This window comes from Protopterus annectens, chromosome 1.part1 (assembly GCF_019279795.1).
Source record: "Protopterus annectens isolate FY-2018-M chromosome 1.part1, PAN1.0, whole genome shotgun sequence".
NCBI classification, from domain to species: domain Eukaryota; kingdom Metazoa; phylum Chordata; order Ceratodontiformes; family Protopteridae; genus Protopterus; species Protopterus annectens.
In genome coordinates this window covers 248,119,825-248,140,305 of record NC_056726.1, presented here as the reverse complement: position 1 = coordinate 248,140,305, position 20,481 = coordinate 248,119,825, and the positions used below count along the sequence as shown (strand labels likewise).

General features: G+C 42.2%; 1 protein-coding gene across 2 annotated transcripts in view; it reads left to right on the top strand.

Moving 5' to 3' along the window:
* The window catches only part of MCM9 (minichromosome maintenance 9 homologous recombination repair factor), a 1,342,783-nt gene that overhangs the window by 565,782 nt on the left and 756,520 nt on the right, over window positions 1–20,481 (top strand). For both annotated transcript variants that reach the window (XM_044074397.1, XM_044074388.1), the window contains exon 6: window positions 2,543–2,743. In XM_044074397.1, the coding sequence (XP_043930332.1) occupies window positions 2,543–2,743 (201 nt within the window). The remainder of the gene's footprint in view (window positions 1–2,542; window positions 2,744–20,481) is intronic.

Genomic DNA, 20,481 nt, shown 5'->3' with positions numbered 1-20,481 from the left:
CTTTCCCAAAGTGAAGAATAAAGTAGCAGAAAAAAAATCATTGACTTGCCTCATTTATTTATTTTTTTGTTAGTTATCATCTTGGATTATCTTAGACTCTTATGTATTATTTACCATAGACTCTTAATATCTGACAGTATTTGTTCAGAAATAGATTGCTTATAAAATCTGCTGAATGTGTTTGCTAGATATTTAACTTGTAACTATTGAGATGAATGTGTCTTCTTCTTCTTTCGGCTGCTCCTATAAGGTGTCGCCACAGCAGATCAACTGTTTCCATTTCTTCCTGTCCTCTGCATCTTCCTCTGTCACATCAACCACCTGCATGTCCTCTCTCACCACACCCATAAACCTTATCTTAGGCCTTCCTCTTTTCCTGTTACCTGGCAGCTTCATCCTTAGCATCTTTTTCCCAATATACTCTGCATCCCTCCTCAGCACATGTCCAAACCAACGTAATCTTGCCTCTCTGGCTTTGTCTCCAAACCTTCCAACCTGGGCTGATCCTCTAATATACTTATTCCTAATCCTGTCCACCCTCGTCACACCCAGTGCAAATCTTAACATCTTTAACTCTGCCACATCCAGCTCAAACTCCTGCCTTTTTGTCAGTGCCACTGTCTCCAACCCATGTAACACAGCTGGTCTCACTAGCCTCTTGTAGACCTTCCCTTTCATTCTTACTGGTACTCGTCTGTCACAAATCACTCCTGACACTCTTCTCCATCACTCCTTCCTGCCTAATACTCTCTTCTTCACCTCTCTTCCACACTCACCATTACTCTGAACTGTTGATCCCAAGTACTTAAACTCATCCACCTTCGCCACCTCTACTCCCTGCAACCTCACAATTCCTCTATCCTTCCTCTCATTCACACACATATATTCTGTCTTAGTCCTGCTGACCTTCATTCCTCTTCTCTCTAGAGCATATCTCCACCTCTCCAGGGCCTCCTCCACCTGTTCTCTACTTCACTACAGATCACAATGTCATCTGCAAACATCAATGTCCACGGGGACTCCTGTCTGATCTCGTCTGTCAACCTGTCCATCACCATTGCAAATAAGAAAGGGCTCAGAGCTGATCCTTGATGTAATCCCACCTCCACCTTAAATACATCCGTCACTCCCACCGCAGACTTCACTGCTGTCACACTACCCTCGTACATATCCTGTACCACTCTTACATACTTCTTTGACGCTCCCGACTTCCTCATACAATACCACAACTCCTCTCTAGGCACCCTGTCATATGCTTTCTCTAAATCCACAAAGACACAATGCAACTCCTTCTGACCTTCTCTGTGCTCCTCCATCAATATTCTCAGAGCAAACAACGCATCTGTAGTGCTCTTTCCTGGCATGAAACCATACTGCTGATCACTAATAATCACCTTGCTTCTTAACCTAGCTTCCACTACTCTTTCCCATAACTTCATGCTGTGACTTATCAGTTTAATCCCTCTGTAGTTAAAACAGCTCTGCACATCATCCTTATTCTTAAAAATCTGTACCAAAACACTTTTTCTCCATTCCTCAGGCATCCTCTCACTTTCCAAGATTTCATTTAAACAGTCTAGTTAAAACCTCCACTGCCATTTCACCTAAACACCTCCATGCTTCCACAGGTATGTCATCTGGACCAACAGCCTTTCCGTTCTTCATCCTCTTCATAGCTATCCTTACTTCCTCCTTGCTGATCCACTGCACTTCATGATTCACTATCCACACATCATCCAACCTTTTCTCCCTCTCATTCTCTTCATACATCAACCCTTCACAGTACTCTTTCCATCTGCTCAACACACTCTCCTCGCTTGTGAGTACATTTCCATCATTATCCTTTATCACCCTTACTTGCTGCACATTTTTACTAGCTCAGTCCCTCTGTCTAGCCAATCGGTACAGGTCCTTTTCTCCCTCCTTAGTATCCAACCTTTTATACAACTCTTCATACGCCTTATCCTTAGCCTTCGCCACCTCTCTCTGCCATGCACCTTATCTCCTTATACTCTTGTCTACTTTCTTCATCTCTTTGAAATCCCAGTACTACTTCGCCAACCTCTTTCTCTGTATACTCTCCTGTACTTCTTCATTCCACCACCAGGTCTCCTTGTCCCTAATCTCAGATTTCTACTAATTATTTGTTGAGACTTTGTTCACTTGTACAACTTTGTTAAATGTATTTGCTACATATTTAACGTGTAAAGATTGTGCTGAATGCGTTTGCCTATATATACCTGTGTTGTTTACATTGTATGTTTTTTATCTGACTACTGAGTGTTTTGTATTAACTTGTGGCCTAGGACAAAACTGAGAAGGGTTGTGTAAGAGATCTCTAACCAAGTTTCCAAACATAAAATAAAGGCGTAAATAAATAATTGAAATTCTGTTCTAACCATGGCTATAATGCTTTTCACTGCACCCTTTCATGGATTTCTTAATTGAAGCTTAGAGTAAAAACATTTTGTCTTTCTACCTAAGAGATTAACTTTGTATTTTGGCTAGCCATATGTAATGTGCCTTTCTTTTTAATTTGTAGGTGATGATGTCACAGTTTATGGTGTGGTGATGCAGAGGTGGAAGCCTCTGCATCAGGATGTCCGCTGTGACCTAGAAATAGTTTTAAAAGCCAATTTTCTTGAGGTAAATAATGAGCAACCAAATGGAGTTGTCATCAATGATGAAGTCCGCAAAGAATATGAAGACTTTTGGAATAAGTACCAAACCGAGCCATTAGCAGGTATTGTATTTTATCACAACATGCACAAGAATGGCTTAAAACTTGCTGTGTTTTACAGAAAACTAATCTGAAAATATGAGTAGATGTTCAGCTTTTGCAGCTGTCCCTGGCAGCCTGTATTATATAGCAGCCTGAGGACTAGCCAAGGATGAAGGATGTGACTGCCAGTAGCCTAAGTACACCCTCTCTCTCTCTGTCTGTCTGTCTTACAAAAGGGCAAAAATCTGCTCGGTTCAAGACACCAGCCAAGATAGACATTTGGGCTGGGATAACATTAAAGGATGTTGAAATCATATACATAACAACAGGCAATCCCTAAATGAATAAGGGCAATTACAAGTTACGTAGACCTCTTTTAGTTTACATACTCTTTTTTTTTTTCTGTTAAAGACACTAAGCCTGTTTTTTTCCCTTTTGAGCCCTTAGGAATTAGATGGTTCAGGGACCAGAAGAGGGAATGTGAACTTCATTCATTGCATGAAGAGTTTTTTCTCTGATCTGAATGTAAAGGTACTATTTCTGTACCAGGAGGAAAACAGGAAATGGCTACAAATTTGATGTCTTCATATTCAGGTAGTTTATAGTAATAACAAAACCCATAAGTATTTAACTTCTGAAGTGCAAGAGACGCTTTGCTAAATGTGATTAAAAAAACGTTTACAAGTTTAACTAGTGCAGACTGAATGAGAAATTATGGAGGTGGAGTTGCATGAAGTAAGGAAAATCAGATCAGACTAAACACAGATCTATCTAAATTGTTTTATTTTACAGAAGCTTCAATTATTTTGGTTAAAACTGGAGAATGGCATGGAAGTGACAATGTGAAGTTGGAACAGAATTCATTATTTATTACAGAAAAGTATGAGTCACTAAAGTTTCAGCAAAAGCATATGCAAGAAGAAATACATAATTTGTTTAAAGCTCAAAAAGATTTGCTGATGAATGATGTAGGTTTTGAGTACAGAACTTGAATAAAAACATTAGAATAGTTAAGACACAGAAGTATGGAATATGTCATGACTTAGAAAAAAAATATGCACATGGTGTATGTGGCATTTGTGGAACAGACAGATAAGAAGATAACTGCAAGTAGAAATTCTGCGTACTCATCAATTTTGTCAGTAAGATTTTAAAAATGATCTCTGAGCATCTTAACAAAACATAACACAAAAACTGATAGCTATGGGGCTGAAAATTAGAAAAATGGTGTTTTCCTTTTTTACCTGATTTTCTGAGAGATGTAGTTGCTGGTCTTAGAGTGGGAATCTGGCAGTGGTCTTAGAATGAGAACATGGCTTTTAAAAAGAAAAACAAAATCATAATGTATGTAATCTGTAATGCTGCTTAAATGGAAGCAAACATATATAGTCATTAAGTTATAGTCTTTTTTTGTTGGATATTGGAGATTGAGAAGGCTGGGTATAGTAAAGTAAGATCAGAAGACTTGATGTTTCATCTCCTCTAGCATCACCTTTCCATCAGCAGAGGAGACTTTTTTTAGTCTTGTATGTGTTTGTCTGTTAATATTTTTTTTTCTTGACCTCCCCCAGAACAAAATGACCAACAGATATGAAATCTGTGCTTTGTATATATTATGGAAAGAGAACTGCCATATGCTTTGAATGTTATTTTAAGTAGTTTTAAGCATAAACATAAGATATGTCTTCTTGGCAACTTGCATCTTGCTTACAAGATGTGCATTTGTTGGAATAATTGAAAATTTAGTGAGTAAAGCTTGGGTACAGAATGTTTTATGTGAATCCAAGTATGTTCGTCTTGGCTGGAGTAGTAATTGTATTAAAAAGAATTATCACCATGGTAAGACAAAAACTAAAGGAGTTCACTCTGAATTGAAGTGTAGAATACTGTTGATAGTATTATTCTGTCTGTGTTCCATTTAATGTTTATAAAGAATTTGTGACGAATATATATGTATAGTTAAGTGGGAATTCAGTATTTGAAAACTTTGGGTCCGCTCTTTACACTGGCGACTTACATCTGGAAAGACATAGACAGTGGTTAGTTAATTATTTGAGACCAAACAAATGCATGATCCAAGGAGAAAGTTGAATACTTAAATAAGATAGTATGTGCATTTTTGTTATTCATCTCAGATTTTCACAAGAACAGAGTTCCCTATCTATATCAAGACTTCAGTTTGAATTTCCAAATACTACATTTTATATATCCAAGTAGACAGTTTAACATTAGACATATCAGTTCAGCATTACAGCAAATTTTTTTCTCTTGAAACACTATCCATAGTGCATGGTTACAGGGTTATCAACTTTGGGAATTTACTATTGACTGTAGACACATTTGGTGTAATGGTTAAGGTCTTTGCCTCCCATACACAGGGTACAAGCTTTGATCCTGACCTCAGGCCAATACCTGTATGTAGTTTGCATGTTCTCCCTGCATCTGTTTGGGGTTACTCTCTCCTCTCAAAAACATACTGAATGATGTTCTCAGTGTTTCACTGTTGCAGTCATTACATTTGGGTAATCTGCTGGCAGGTTGCCCTCAGTCGGCCTGAATTCCAAAGTCTTAGGTCCTGCGTCGGTCTTCTCTTCCATGACGTCAGGTCGTCAGGGGTATAAAGCATGCAGCCGGTGCCATTTTCTTTAGTCTTTCTTGCCGCGTGGTGCCCGAAGCAGAAGCATTTCGCAAGTGCCGGATGGCCGACTACTGAAATATTCGCGTTTGAGTTTCAGAACCGAAGTCAGTGAAGCTAAGTTCCCCGTTGGGGAAACTTTTTTTTCTTGCTTTTTACCGATGTCAGAAAAAGTTAATAATTGTATTACTTGTGGGAAGCAAATACCTCATAAGGATTTCCATTTATACTGTATTCCTTACCTAGGCCCTGATCACAACGTGCCTGGCTGTCGGTTCTGTGCTAGATTTAACCAACGCACTATTAAGCATCTGTATATTTTTGCATCTAAGTATTTTGGAAACAGATTTAACTACCCAGAGATGTCGTCGGATAGCAATCCGACTACCGGAATACATAAAAAATGCAAAGAAAAGGACAGAGAAAGGCAGTAGAGATCTAAAACCAACGACGAAGCTTCTCCTAAGCCAGTCGCCGGTACTCAGTAAGGTGCTTTCGCAGCCCCTGATACCCGCTACCTTCAAGTCGCAGGCCCCTACCAGCACCCATGTGAAGTCCGGCATGCCGCAAGATACTTAAGGTATTGGACCAACGGATGTATCTCCCTCGGATGGTTCCGGAGCCACTGAGCAGGTACTGGCTTTTGAGGGTGTATTCAGACCTCAACATTTTTATAGCAAACCGAAAGCTGCAAAACCAAAGGCAAAGACACCTTCTAAAACTAAAAAAAGATGCCTGAGCCATGTGCACAGGCCTCTATGCCTAAAAAACAGATGATCAAAATGGCTGAAGACCTTATTACCTTGATCAGGGGTAGCCATCCCCTTCCAGATAAGAGGCCTAGGCAAGACACTGAGTATGAATCTTCAGATCAGGTTTCTATTTCTTCTGATTCCTCTTCTGATCAGGAATTATCTTTACCTCCCTATGAGGATTCTGATGCTGAGGAGTCTATTCCATCTGCATCTCCTGCTGAGGATTATTCATTTGGAGAAACCTTGCATATTTTGAGGAAGCATTTTCACTGGGAGAGTCAAGACTTCTCAGAATCAAAAAAGAGGCTCAGGGATTTCCTCCTTCCCCCTCAGCACAAGTTTTTATCCATTCCCCCTGTGTTAGACATTGTGGATGATGTTTTTTCGGAGTCAAGCCTGACTCTTTACCTCCAGCTCCCAGTAAGCCTGACAGGTATTACAGGGTCCCTGACTCTCATAATTTTTTATTTAGAAACCCTGCTGCTGATCCTGAAACTATTTCACAGGGTCCAAAGGGAGTTAAGGCCTCAACAGCAAAAAACCCTACCCCCCTCTGACAGAGATTCAGGGGTGCTGGACAGATGGGGAAAAAAGGTTTGTACATCTGCAACCTTGGCAATCAGGGCCTTAAACTGTCAATTTCATATGCTTAAGTACCAACAACATGTTATGTGATTGCTGAAACAGAAAATGATGTTGATTTCAGAATGTGCAGAAAATAAGGAATTGCAGGAATTATTGCATGCAGCAGAACAAGTTGGAAAGCATACTTTGCAATGTGGTTTTGATTCTTTAGAGGCCTCCTGCAAGGCCGCAGTTACTGGATCTGTGATTAGGAGGCATGCCTGGTTAAAGGAACAAAATTTGCCTGATCATGTTAAAGCTAAATTGCTAGATGCACCTTTACAGCATGATTCTCTGTTTGGTATTAAGGCAGAAGAGGTTTTAAAGAAAATGGAAGTCAAAGCTAAGTCTATGCAAACTGTTAAAGATTTCTTACAAGTGCAGCCACCTAGATTCAGTAGACACTGGCCTACAAAAAATTGGTCCTTTCCTGTGTCAGACAGAGCTGAAAGGGGCAAATCCAGATGCCCTAAGGGTTCCAGGTACCAGGCTCAAGACTCATACAGGTCAAAGCAATGGAGTGTGTCCACCTCCAAATCTGGAGGAGATAAAGCATAAACCTACAGAAAGCAATCCCAATGACTTCCTCCTGCCTACACCAAGCACTTATCTTTTGGCAGCACCCATAGGAGGAAAATTAGCACTTTTTGCTCAAAATTGGCAGTTAATAACCCAGGACAAGTGGGTACTGAACATCGTGTCACAGGGATACAGATTCCATTTCCACACTGTGCCAGTGACAAATGGTTGGCCAGACCTGCCAAAAAAACAATAGGCAGAGGCACAGAAACAGGTTACGTCCCTCATGGATATGGGGGCCATTCAGGCAGTACCAGAACAGAAAAAAGGACAAGGTTTTTACTCGACTGTTCTTGGTACCCAGAAAGGACAAGGCCTGGCAGCCAATACTGGATTTATCGACATTGAACACATACCTGGACATTCCAAAATTCAAAATGCTCACTTTGCAACAGCTTCTGCCCATGCTGGGCAAGAATGCTTGGCTGGTGACTTCAGACTTAAAAGAGGCATACCTGCATGTCCCAATAAGACAGTCGTGCAGAAGATACCTCAGATTCAAGGCTGGCTTAATGCATTACCAATTCTCTGCACTGCCCTTTGGCATATCTACTGCGCTCAGGGTCTTTACAAAGTGCCTGGCACCAGTAATTGCATTTTGCAGACAAAGAAGTATTTAAATATATCCTTATTTGGATGACTGTCTCATTCAAGCAGAGAACAAGGACACTCTTCTACGACACCTGTCTTGTGAAAATGCTTCTGGCATGCCTAGGGTACACAATAAATGAAAAGAAATCACAACTGGTACCCTCTCAAAAGATAAAATTCCTGGGTGCAAGCTTGCATACAACTGCCCAGATGGCTTACCTCACACCAGACAAACAAAGGCAACTGACTACTTACTTCAAACTGATGCAACAAAAACCCAGTCTTCTGCAAGACAAATTCTGCAGGCTCTGGGCTTCATGACATCCTGCATCCTACGAATTCCATATGCAAGACTGCATATGAGGAAACTTCAATGGTACCTAAAAAGTTTATGGAGTCAACATTCACACAGTCTGGAAACAATGATTCCTCTCATCCCCTGCCTGCAACAGGAGTTTCTATGGTGGGCAAAGGCCTGTCACCAAAACATGGGACGGCCCTTCACTCTACCCCCTGCCAGCCAAACCTTAACAACAGACGCATCAGATTATGCCTGGGGGGCCCACATGGCAGGAAGATGCATTCAGGGCATATGGGCACCAAATCAAATGCATCTACTTATCAACCAGAAAGAGATGCTAGCTGTTCAAAATGCCCTAACAGCCTTCAAGGACTTACTTCATCCAGGACAACTATAGATAAAGACGGACAACACCACAGTCATGTGGTTTATAAACAAGCAAGGGGGCGCACACTCATACCTCTTTTGCAGATTAGCCATGGCACTGTGGGAAACAGCTTTGACCTACCAAATAAATCTTCAAGCTCAGTTCCTGCCAGGAAAACAGAACACTCTGGCAGACGATTTAAGCAGAAACCTTATGGATCCTCACGAGTGGAAACTAAATCCACAAGTCTTCAGCATGATAACAGAGAAATGGGAGAGCCCAGACATAGATCTATTTGCCTCTCCTCAAAATTATCAATTGAAAAGATTCTGCACAAGGACGTATCACAGACAAGCATGGAAAGTGGATGCCCTATCCTTCAGTTGGAAATACCTGTCAGTTTACACCTTTCCTCCTCTGCCTCTTCTACCCAAGGTCCTCCTAAAAGTCAGACAAGAGAAGCCAAAGATGATATTAATTGCCCCAGACTGGCCCCGCCAATACTGGTACCCAATCCTAAAGAACTTGTCTCAATACCCAGCTTGGACCTTGCCTCAAAGATCACAACTACAGTCCCAGCAAAACAATCAGATCCTGCACAATCAACTACAGACTCTGAACCTGGCAGCATGGCTAATCATGTAATCATGCGAATGACACCTCTCAGTAAAGCTGTGATGGTTGTCATTTTGGAAGCCAGAAAGCCTAGTACTAGAAAATCTTATGCTGACAAATGGAAGAGATTCTGTGCTTGGAATCAAGCACAAGAAACTGATACAGCAGAACCACATATTCCTTAGATATTACAATACTTAACTGAGATGCTTGACAAAGGCCTATCTTTCTCATCAATCAAAATCCATGCCTCTGCCATTTCGGCTTATTACAATACAGAGCCACCAATCTTTTCTCATCCTTTACTAAAGCAGTATCTTATAGGAGCCAAAAACCTAAGGCCTCCTTGAAGATCACCATTACCTGCATGGGACCTCAGTTATGTGTTGAAAAAGTTCACCCTACCTCCATTTGAACCAGCCGCTACCGCTGACATAAAGTTCTTATCATGGAAGACCACTCTGCTACTAGCAATTACTTCAGCAAGAAGAGTTTCAGAGCTACAGGCCCTCATGGCTGTGTAGCCTTTTATCATATTTTACCCAGACAGGGTGTCTCTGAAGACAAATCCAATTTTTATGCCTAAGGTGGTTTCCAGTGTGGCTCTTAACCAAACAGTTCATCTGCCAACTTTGTATCCAAATCCGCAGAACAAAGGGGAGAGGATTCTGCATTCCTTGGACATACACAGACAGCTAAGATTCTACTTGAGCAGGACAAAAGCTCTAAGAAAAACTGAGCAATTACTAGTGTCATATGCTGCAGGATCAGAAGGAAAGACTGTGTCAAAGCAGACAATTTCAAAGTGGATAAGCCACTGCATCCGTTTCTGCTACTTACACCATGGTAAACCTGTGCCAAAGGGCATTAGGTCTCATTCCACCAGAGCTGCAGCTACTTTGACAGCCTTTCTCAGAGGAGTACCAACCAAAGACATTCTAGAAGCTGCTACTTGGAGTTCTGTTCACACCTTTACAAAGCATTACCATTTGCCTCTCTACTCTAAGTCCAGGGCAGGCTTTGCCACTGCAGTGCTGCAGGGCCTTATAGCCACACCTAATGCTGTTTAGCTCCAGCCTCCCAACCATAGCTTTGGGATTCTACCCAAATGTAATAACTGCAACAGTGAAACATGAAGAACATAGCACAGTTGTGTACACTTACCATAAATGTAGATGTTCGAGTGTATGCACTGTTGCAGTCCAGGTTACCCTCCCGCCATCCCTGTGTCATTCTACAGTTTATCCTTCCTTCTCTATCTTCTACAACCTGCGTGGTGTATTTGCTTGTAGATGAAGGTAAAGTTTATATTGATGCATGTGTGTGTGTGTGTGTGTGTGTATATATATATATATATATATATATATATATTTATAAATATATATATATATATATATATATATATATATATATATATATATATAGAGCTACTTTTTGGGGGGCACCTGACATTGGGGGCAAGAAAAACTAAAGAAAATGGCGTAGGCTGCATGTTTTATACCCCTGACGACCGGACGTCATGGAAGAGAAGACAGCAACTGACGGAGGACCCAAGACTTTGGAATTCAGGCCGACTGAGGGCAACCTGCCAGCAGATTACCCAAATGTAATGACTGCAACAGTGAATAAACTCAAACATCTACATTTATGGTAAGTGTACACAACTGTACTTTTTCACCTCAAACTCATCCAAAAATGGGTGTTTCCATCTCAAGCTTAGTGAATGATGTTATGGACAGCAGCACAGACTCTAGATTGTGCCAGTCAGGAGAAGAGTTGTATGGACAATCTACTTTGAGCATTAAATGTGGTGTGTAGTATCCACTAGATAGGAAAGCACGGATCACAGACTTTGTGCCATGTCAGGACTAGCCACTTGGTATAAAAATTGGCTCTAGGTAATTTGACTCTGTTGACTAATGTTGTTCATAGGTTCATAGGTTCATACTAGGCTATCTGCCCAAGGGCATTTATAAGCCTAGCCCATAGTTATTTGACTTTCGCCACCCCTTTAGTTTGAATAAAACTATGCCCATTATTTTGCTGTGCCTCTGTCAAGCAGTGACACTGAAGTAATCCCTGGGGTATATCTGCGATCCCCCATCCATTGGTCAAGATTCCTCTTGAACAAGGCCAGCGAGGTGCTCTGCCTCACATGTACCGGGATTTTGTTCCACAGCATAGGGAGTCTCTGGGTGATGAATCTGTCCCTCCAGCACGTTCTATTAATAACTTGTCAAGGTTTAAGTCTCCCGCCCTTGTGGTTCTGAGGGATCTAGATTTTTTGAGGTGAAGCATATTCATCAAATCAGGGTTTGACATGGCCTTATATGTCAGGCACAGGTCACCTCTGAGCAAGCGGTATGAGACTGAATAGAGCTGGAGTTCTTTCAGTCGGGCAGCATAAGACATATTTTTGAGACCCTTTATCCTTTTGGTGAGGAACTTTTGGGGCCTTTCCAGCTGCTGCAGGTGTCGGGTCAGATACATTCCGAATGGGGCATTGTACTCAATCATAGGTCTTATGAGTGATGAGTACAGGAGGACGATGACCACCCTTGATCTAGATGTGAATCCCTTCATGATCAGGTGGGCAATGTAGAAGGTTTTCCTAACTACTTTAGCAACATGAGTATCAAACGAAAGGCTACTGTCAACCTGGGTCCCCAGATCCCTGATGACTTCTTCTGTGCTCAGTGGATTGCCACCTATATGGTAGCTAGGGGTAACCTTGTTTTTCCCGAAGGGTATGACTATGCATTTCTTGGCATTTAACTTTAGGCCATGGCTCTGGCACCAGTTATCCGTTTCTGTGAGGCCCTTCTGAAGGATATCTGTGTCAGATGTGTTTTCGACTATGGCGCCCAGTTTGCAGTCATCTGCAAACTTTGTCAGCCATAACCCTCCTGTGTTTGCTTGTCCTTCAGAAAAGTAGATGCCGAACAAGAGTGGACCCAGGACTGAGCCCTGTGGGACACCACTTGTGACAGGCTTTGAGTCTGACATGGCTCCAGCAACTCTGACCCTGTGGGTTCTGTCACTTAGCCAGTTTGCAACCCATCTTGTGATGTATGGGTTTACATTCAAGCTGATGAGTTTTTCGATGATACCTGAGTGGGGTATTGTGTCGAAGGCCTTTGCCAGGTCAAGGTAGGCTGTATGGACTGCCTTTCCCTCATCAATGGCCTTGGTGACTGTTTCGAAAAAATCAACCAAGTTTAAAAGGCATGATCTGCCTTTGACAAAGCCAAACTGGGTTGGATCCAAAGTCTGCAAGTTCCCTATGTCTTTATTTATGAGTTCCATTATGATCCTCTCCATGGCTTTGCAGATAAGGCTTGTCAAGCTAATGGGACGGTAATTTCCAGGGTCGGTGGAGGCACCGCCCTTGTGAAGTGGGACCACAGTCGCCGTCGCCACTCCTTGGAGTGTATCCTGAGGTGAGGCTAAGATTAAACAGCTGTCCTAACTGCGGGTTTAATTCCTCATTGAGTTCGTGGAGCACACAGCCGGGGACACCATCCGGTCCCATGGATGCTGTGTTCTTTGCTTTGGAGAGAGCAGTTCTCACCTGGGCGTTTGAGATGTTTGGGGGACTACAATCCTCTGGTATAGATATCTCTCCTTTTGGGGGGGAGAAGTTTGCACTGAACCTGTCAGCCAGTATGTTGGCAATGTGTGTAGGTTCAGTAATCTTCACATCATTTTGAACTAATTCTGAGCATATCTGGGAGTTTCCTCCTAGGTTTCTAACATAGCTAAAGAAGGCCTTATGATTGTCTTTTGAGTCCTTGGCGATTTTTCTCTCAAAATTTGCCTTGGATGATTTTATGAGAGCTCTTAGTTTTTTACTTATAATGATCAAAGGTGTCTTACCTTTCAAGGATTTTGCTCTATCTTGTAGTAGCTTCCTCCTTTTGTTGTAGAGCTTGTTTATGGCTGGGGTCCACCAGACTGGACGCTTGCCTTTGGTACAAAGAGTCTTAGTTTTGTTTGGGATTGCCTGATCCATGCAGTCCTGTAGGTGCTGGTAGAAGGCATTTGTAAGTGATTCAGCGGTTTGAGTAATGTTTACCACTGGCTCAGGGGCCTTAAAGGAGACCACACTAGTTTTAGAAGTGTGAAGTCAGCTTTTGAGAAGTTTTTCACTGTGGTCTTTTTATTTCAGGTGGGGCGGGATGAGGACCTCCAGCGAGATTAGTTTATGATCTGATCTCACCAGTGAGGGGTATACTTCCGGTGTTGAACATTGTGATCCCATGTTCGTGATGATGAGATCAAGTATGTTTTCTCCTCTTGTGGGGATGGTGACTAGTTGTTCCATGGCATTTGAGTTTATGAACTCCAGGAACCTTTGGGCTAGAGTGTTTGGGCTTGAGTAGTGTTCCCAGTCTATATTAGGGTAGTTGAAGTCACCTAGTATGATGGTGTTTAGAGATACATTTATCCCCTCCATTGTTTTCAGGAAGGCCATGTGAGGTTCCTGAGTTTGAGAGGGTGGCCTGTAACATGCTACAAATTGCAGAGCAGTCTTACCTATGGTTAATTGCACCTGGATGGTCTCCGATGCATCGTGCATTGCCACCAACCTTGAGGTGTGGGTGTCCTTTATGAATATGGACACCCCCCCTCCTTTCTTGGTGTTGTCCGGATTTTGGGGCCGGAACACATGATATGAGGTGAAACCTGATAGTGCTGGGGTGCTATCAGGAGCCTTGAACCAGGTTTCTGTCACAGCACAGACACCGATGTTCTCCATACTGAGAAGGGCCTCGAGTGCGTGCATCTTGAGATTGAGACTTCTGGCATTGAGCAGCATTACCCTTAGTTTTTTTACTTTTTTGTGTTCTGGGGTGGTAGGTTTAGAATTTGAACCTTGCCTAAAAAAGGCACTATGGGGGTGGCAAGAGCCTTTGCCAATATCCGGAAGCCTAGGGGTGACAGGTGCAAGCCATCCCTTGCAAAGCAGCGTGGCTTGTATAGCATGTCATCCCAGGCAGACAGACATTGGATCCCCTTTGAATGACACCAGAATTTAAGCCAATTATTAAAGCTGATCATCTTATCACTGTATTGTGGCATCATTCTAGGTGAAGGTAGGATACTGCTCAAGGTCAGGGTCATACCTGCCTGGGCTACATAATCAGAGAGCTCCTCAATGTCTCTTTTCATGTAGTCCAAGGAGGTACGTCTCAGGTCGTTGACACCAGCATGGACAATGACTGAGTCGTACTTGTATCTGCTGTTGAGAGACCTGAGTGCTTGTGTTATGTGGCGGATTCTAGCGCCCAACAGGCAGCTTACTGTGACCTTCTCCTTACTCAGTCTGGTGAGCGGGCGTCAGTGTGTCTGACTATGGAGTCACCTATGACAAGTATGTTTGGTGTTGTATTTGGCCTTAAGGGCAGTGACTGCTTTGCACACTGATTTTGTTGTTTATGTGTTGTTTGTGTGGTGTATTGAGTTTGCAGTTGCTTGGGTGTCTGCTTTGGAGGCCTCTGCTGTTTAGGTAAATTTTTACTCAGAGCCTCCGAGTATGTCTTAGTGTGTTTATGTGTTTGATTCAGTGGTGTGGTTGAGTTATGTGAGACTGGTATTGTGGTGTGTGTAGTTGCCTTCTCCTCCTGCCTGGTCTTGCCAGTCCTGAGTTGAGAGAGCTCAGCCTCCAGTCTGGCTAAATAGCTGCATCTCTCACAAGTGTTAGTGTTACGTGGGAGGAGGAGAGGGTTGTCCGTGTACATGAGGCAATTGTAACATTGTCTCAGAATTCCCAGATTCACCAACTGGGCAGGAGAGGACGCCAACATCTGACCCTTCGACATGCTAGAAAGAATTATGAGTTGGTATGAGACAGAAAAGTAGTGGGCTTAGCAGGGGAGTGCTTGACCTGCTAAGAGAATGCTTATAAGACAAGGGATATGCTTAAGACAAGTGCTGAGCTTTTTGAGAAGAAAAAGCTAATTGGAACAAGTGCTGCACTTTTTAGTGTAGGTGTAAACTGTTTAGGTTCCTAACAGAGCAGTTGGAAAACATAGACATAGGTATTTTCCAGTGATAAGTGGGTTGAGGACTCGTCTTGCTTCGATCTACACCAGGAGCCCGTGTTAACAGTGTGAGGGTTCTATGTGCCCCTGTTGGCCAGTTTGTGCCTGCTATAAAGCTTAGCAGCCCTAGGTCAGTAATGTACTAGGCTGGTGTCCAGTTGTCTAACTTGGGTTACCTCCTTTAGTATCTGTTGAGCAAAAGCTGGATCTGAATCAGTCAACTTACCAAACATGAACTAAGGCTTTCTGCACTCAGTGTAGGTTCACTGACAGGATGGAACATGGAAATGGATGACATGATGGTAAGAGGGCGGCTGGACAATCCTCTGTATCCAGGAGATAAGATGCAAGGATAGTGCTGCAAAGCCAGTTGGCTTGGAATCTAAAGTCTACTACTCAGGAGGAGGACAGGCTGGAAGTGGTGTGGGATTGTGGTGGGGGAAAAGCTTCAGAAGGCATTGAGGGATGTCATCACAGTTAATGATTCATGATGATCTCAGCCTGTGCTTCACAGCAGGGTTGTGGTAGTGACGAAAAGAGTGCATACAGGCAGCAGTTGCAGGACCTACTAAATAAAGCAAGACATCATGAGTTGGTTGTGATAGTGGGTGACCTGAATGCACATATCAAGGCAGGCAGACAGAACAGGATATGTGGACTGTGTGTGTACACATGGGTGGGTAGCAGAAGTAAAGGAGAGGCCATTCTAGACTTCTGTCAGGCAAATGGCTTTGATAGTGGCCAAACATGGTTCAGCAAGAGAGACTGTCACAAGTTTACATGCAGGAGTGGCCAACATGCAGCTCAGGTAGATTCCAACTTGTAAGGAAAGGATACTGGGCTAGAATCAATGATTGCAAAGTCATCCTCAATGAAACAATTGGCCCATAGCATAAACCACTGGTTGCCACAATTGTCTGCAAGCAATAGCCAGAGAAGGCTCTTAGGTCAAAAGAGACAAGGCTGAAGACCTGGAAGTTGACTGGAAAGAAAACATAAAAATTCAAGTAAATATTTAGGACTCTAGCAACTCAGGAAGAAGAGGAAATAGTTGGAGTGGAGGAATGACATTCCCTTAAAACAACATGTGTGAGGACTGTAGAATGGATATGTGGCCGAGCCAGGTATAGAAATACAGTATATAAGGAAAGCTGGTGGTAGAATGCAGAAGCCTTCAAAAGAAAGGAGGAGTGCAGGAAAATGTGGGAGATAGAAAAGATGGACTAAGTTAAGAAGGGATACTGGTTGGCTAACAAAGGGGGCTAAGAGAACAGTTGTAGTAGCAAAGAACTTTCCAGCTTCTGGAAAGTGACCTGTATATACTGCAAAGAAACTTTATCAGGTTTCAAGGCAAAGGCAAAAAGATAAAGAAAATAGTCATCAGACACTCTTCATAATGAATGCCAGTAACAACCTGCTCACCAGTCTACAGGACATGAAAGGCCGATAAAAATAGTAATTTCAGCAGCCTCTGAATGAAGAATACCCCACAGAATCTGTACTGTCCCATATACAACCTGTGATGAAAGAAGAGGAGGAGCCAGCCTTAGAAGAAGTAAGAACAGCACTAAGGAAAATGAAGTCAGGGAAAGCAACAGGCTTAGATAAGGTCACAACAGGTATGATAAAGATGTGTGAGAGAGAGAAAAAGTGGCTCCCGAGGGTGCTCATAACAGTATGGAGAAAAAGGCGTAACACAGCTAACTGGAGAATAAGAATACTAGTACTAGTATATAAGAACAAAGGAGACATTCACAATTGTGGGCAGTATAGAGGTATCAAACTCCTGTCACACTGCATAAAAGGTCTTGAGAGGGTAGTTGATAAATTGAATAGTAGACAGTAAGATAGGAGATGAGCAGTTTGGATTCAGGTCTGGATGCAGCATAACTGACTGTTTGCAATGAGACACATAGTTGGTAAGCTATAGTTGATAAGCTAGAGTTGAGGAAAGAGCCCAGCTGTGGAGATCCCTAGACTTGGAGAAAGCATATAAGGTCCCACAAAAGCTGATTTGAGCATTCCGTTCGTAGTCCTGAAAACATTGGTAGAATTAGTACAGGCCAAACTTTTCAGCCCCTCAGTGCAAGAAATCTGGGCAAAGCCCCCAAAATAGGGACAGAATTTAAGTATTGCTTCTATAAACTTAGAAAGTTGCTAGAGTAACTGGTTGTGCTTATTGATGTATTTTCTGATGGATATAAAGTCTAAATGTTATTTAGTATTATTTAGTGTCTTCAGTTTTCAGTGATTTGCCAGAAAACCACAAATTTTATGAGGGACAGACCAAAAATATGAGCCAAAAATCTGTACAGTTGAGAGGTGTGGTACAGGCTATGTACAAGGATCCAATGATACAAGGATGAACAGTGTTCAGACTCAGAGGAGTTCCCAGTGAGAGTAGGTGCACATCAGTTTTCAGCTTCGAGTCTACGGCTGTTCATTTGCAAATGGGTAGGAGGGGACAGATCTACAAAGTTGCTGTATGCAGATGATGTGGGATTACAGGCAGACTCTGGGAAAGAACTTCAGCAAAGTGTAGGGGAATGGCATGCAAAACTGAAGGCACATGGGATGAAACGGAGAACAGATAAGACGGTCGTTATTGCAGCATATGGGGAAGTCGGAAGTAGCTGAGAATTGAGATAGAAGGGAAAATAGTGGAACAGGTTAACAGCTTCAGGTACCTGAGAAGGGTAGTTGAGGAGAAGGGAAGTCTGAATCAGGAGGTTAAAGCTAGAATCAGTGGAGCTTTAACCCACTGGCACAATGCCAGGGGTAGCATATGACAGAAGAATGTCAACGAATCTAAAAAGTAAGGTGGACAAAACAATAGTCCAGCGAGTACTACTGGATGGTATAGAAACCTGGGCAGTGAAGGCAGCGAGTTGAGGAAACTGTGAGTGATTAAGATAAAGTTTCAGAGATGGGTGGTAGAATGCACACTATGGGGCAGACGAAGAAATGAGCACATCAGAGCAAAAGCCAGAGTAGCTCCAATTACAGAGATGGTGAAAGAGAACAAATTATGGTAGCTTGGTCACATGCGCAAGAAAGCAGAATACAGTCTGATGAAGAAGATTTGGGAGAGATAAGAAGGCAAGAGGAAACGAGGGTGTCCAGCAAAGAGATGGGTGGATTGTATGAAAGAAGACCTGCAACAATCAGGCATGACTTTAAGTGAAGGTGAGAGACCAGCATTGCAAGAGAAAAATGGCAACAGTTGACATGATAATTATTACTCTAAGCTGCAGTGGTAGTCTTTTTGTGTCATTAAAAAAAAATGAAAATTAGTAACAGACCTGTCAGCTTTCACATTTTCTGTGAGTGGAGTTTTCAGCCATAAGCCTTTCTCTTTTGTGCATGTAGCAAGATAGTTTGACAAGAATAATGTAGTGCAGGCTTAATTCACAGCTGTGAATTACAGTGAGTGAACTGGGGTTTGCAGTCATAATTGTCTTGTTTAGAACAACAGGGCTTATCTTGTAGAAATGGCAACCCTTTGAGGTAAGAAATGAAAGCTTGACAGAAGGGTATGTGTTTAAAAATTAGGACAACTTTGCAATGGAGCATTGCAGAACTACATTGTGCCTTATTTGTCAGGAGACCGCTGCTGTTTGAAAGAACTATAATAGTATGAGAGTTTATAGCAGAAACATTTGGCTATTTTCAGTAGTGTCACTAGCCAATAGTGAGCCAGTCATGTCTTTGGAATGATGTGTTCTTGGGCAACAGTCTGTTCGAATAATTTGGTGAAAGCTGAGAAGCAGCAACAAATGTTTTGTTTGGCTTTGGCTTAAAAGCTGTTTTCTGATGGCAGATTCATTCACAAGCATTGTATGTCCTGCAAAAACTGGATGTTTGCAAAAATATGCCTATCACACTAAAATCAGTGCCAGAAGATTTGAACATTTAGCATCCAGTATTGAGGAAGACCAGAGTAAAAGTCTCACAGGTTGTGCAAGGCATTATAGTTGAGAAAGCACAAATGCAATGGGCAGATTAGCCTATTATTTTTGCTAGAGGTGTAACCAGAAGTTTTGTTGTCATAAAAGAGCTGCTAAGAATTATGAAAGTGCAACGACAGGATGAAACATATATGGAGGTAAACAAAAGTATGGGATGAATTCCAGTAACCTCCAAATAAACTTGTAGCTTTAACAGCAGATGGAGTTCCACCTATGATAGAAAATTGCTTAATTCAGTGCCTTGTGAAATCACCCACCACTGTCTTCATCAGAAACAGTCTTGTACAAAATTTATTAAAATGCAACATCTTGTGGAAAAATATAGATGTTCTGTAGTCCTATCTCACCTTCATTCTTACATTTGGGTTCGGAGCCGATCCTCAGCTCCGACTTGGCCTATTACAAAGCTCAAAGTCTCTTAGTTGGCTCGTGGTAGGTAGGTATCCCATAGTGCACCAGTACAATCCCCAGATCTCGTTACCGCGTCTACGAGTTCAGATGTGCTTCTTGCTTGGCCGTGGCTAAGTTTCAAACTTTTTCTATTATTACATTACTTTTTACCTATAGCGATCTATCTTGTTCCAGATAGAGTTTAGTAGTGTTGGGAGTATTTTCAGACCTGTTGGAGTGTTTTTTGACCTTTAAATTAGTTAGTTTGTTAGAACTGGTTGGTCGTTGGCCCTTGTTGTTCTCCATTTTGGTGTCCTGTGTACTAGTTTTCTATTTAACGTTGCGCATTTGCGCTTATATTTGCTATTATATTGTTTTCAGTGTTTTCTTGATTATTACAGTGTGTTTTCTCTGCGAGTCGGCCTTTTGAGCTAATTTAGATATTTAGAAATATAGCTTGTGTGCACTGTCGTTTAATAGTTTCTGACCTTTCTTCTATGATTTGGCCTTCTGAGCCGTAGATTTCTAATTTAGAAAGTTAGACATTTAGAAATGTAGCTTGTGTGCAGTGTCGTTTGATAGTTTCTGACCTTCTTTCTACGACTTAGCCTATCTGCCTAGGCCCATTTAAGTTAGAGGACCTAGTTCTCTGCTTATTTCCTCTTTTCCCCAGGGCTAGGCTCGTTTAAGTTAGAGGACCTAGTCCTCTCTGCTGTGTGTACGAGTGTGGTTAGGGCTAGGCCCGTTTAAGTTAGAGGACCTAGTCCTCGTTGTGCTATGTGTTCCTGCTTAGCTAGTTGTTATGTCTAAAGAGTCTAAAGACCACAAACCTTTGGGTTTCAAAAAATGTGTAAAGTGCTCCCAGAAGATGTGAATTACAGATGGCCCTA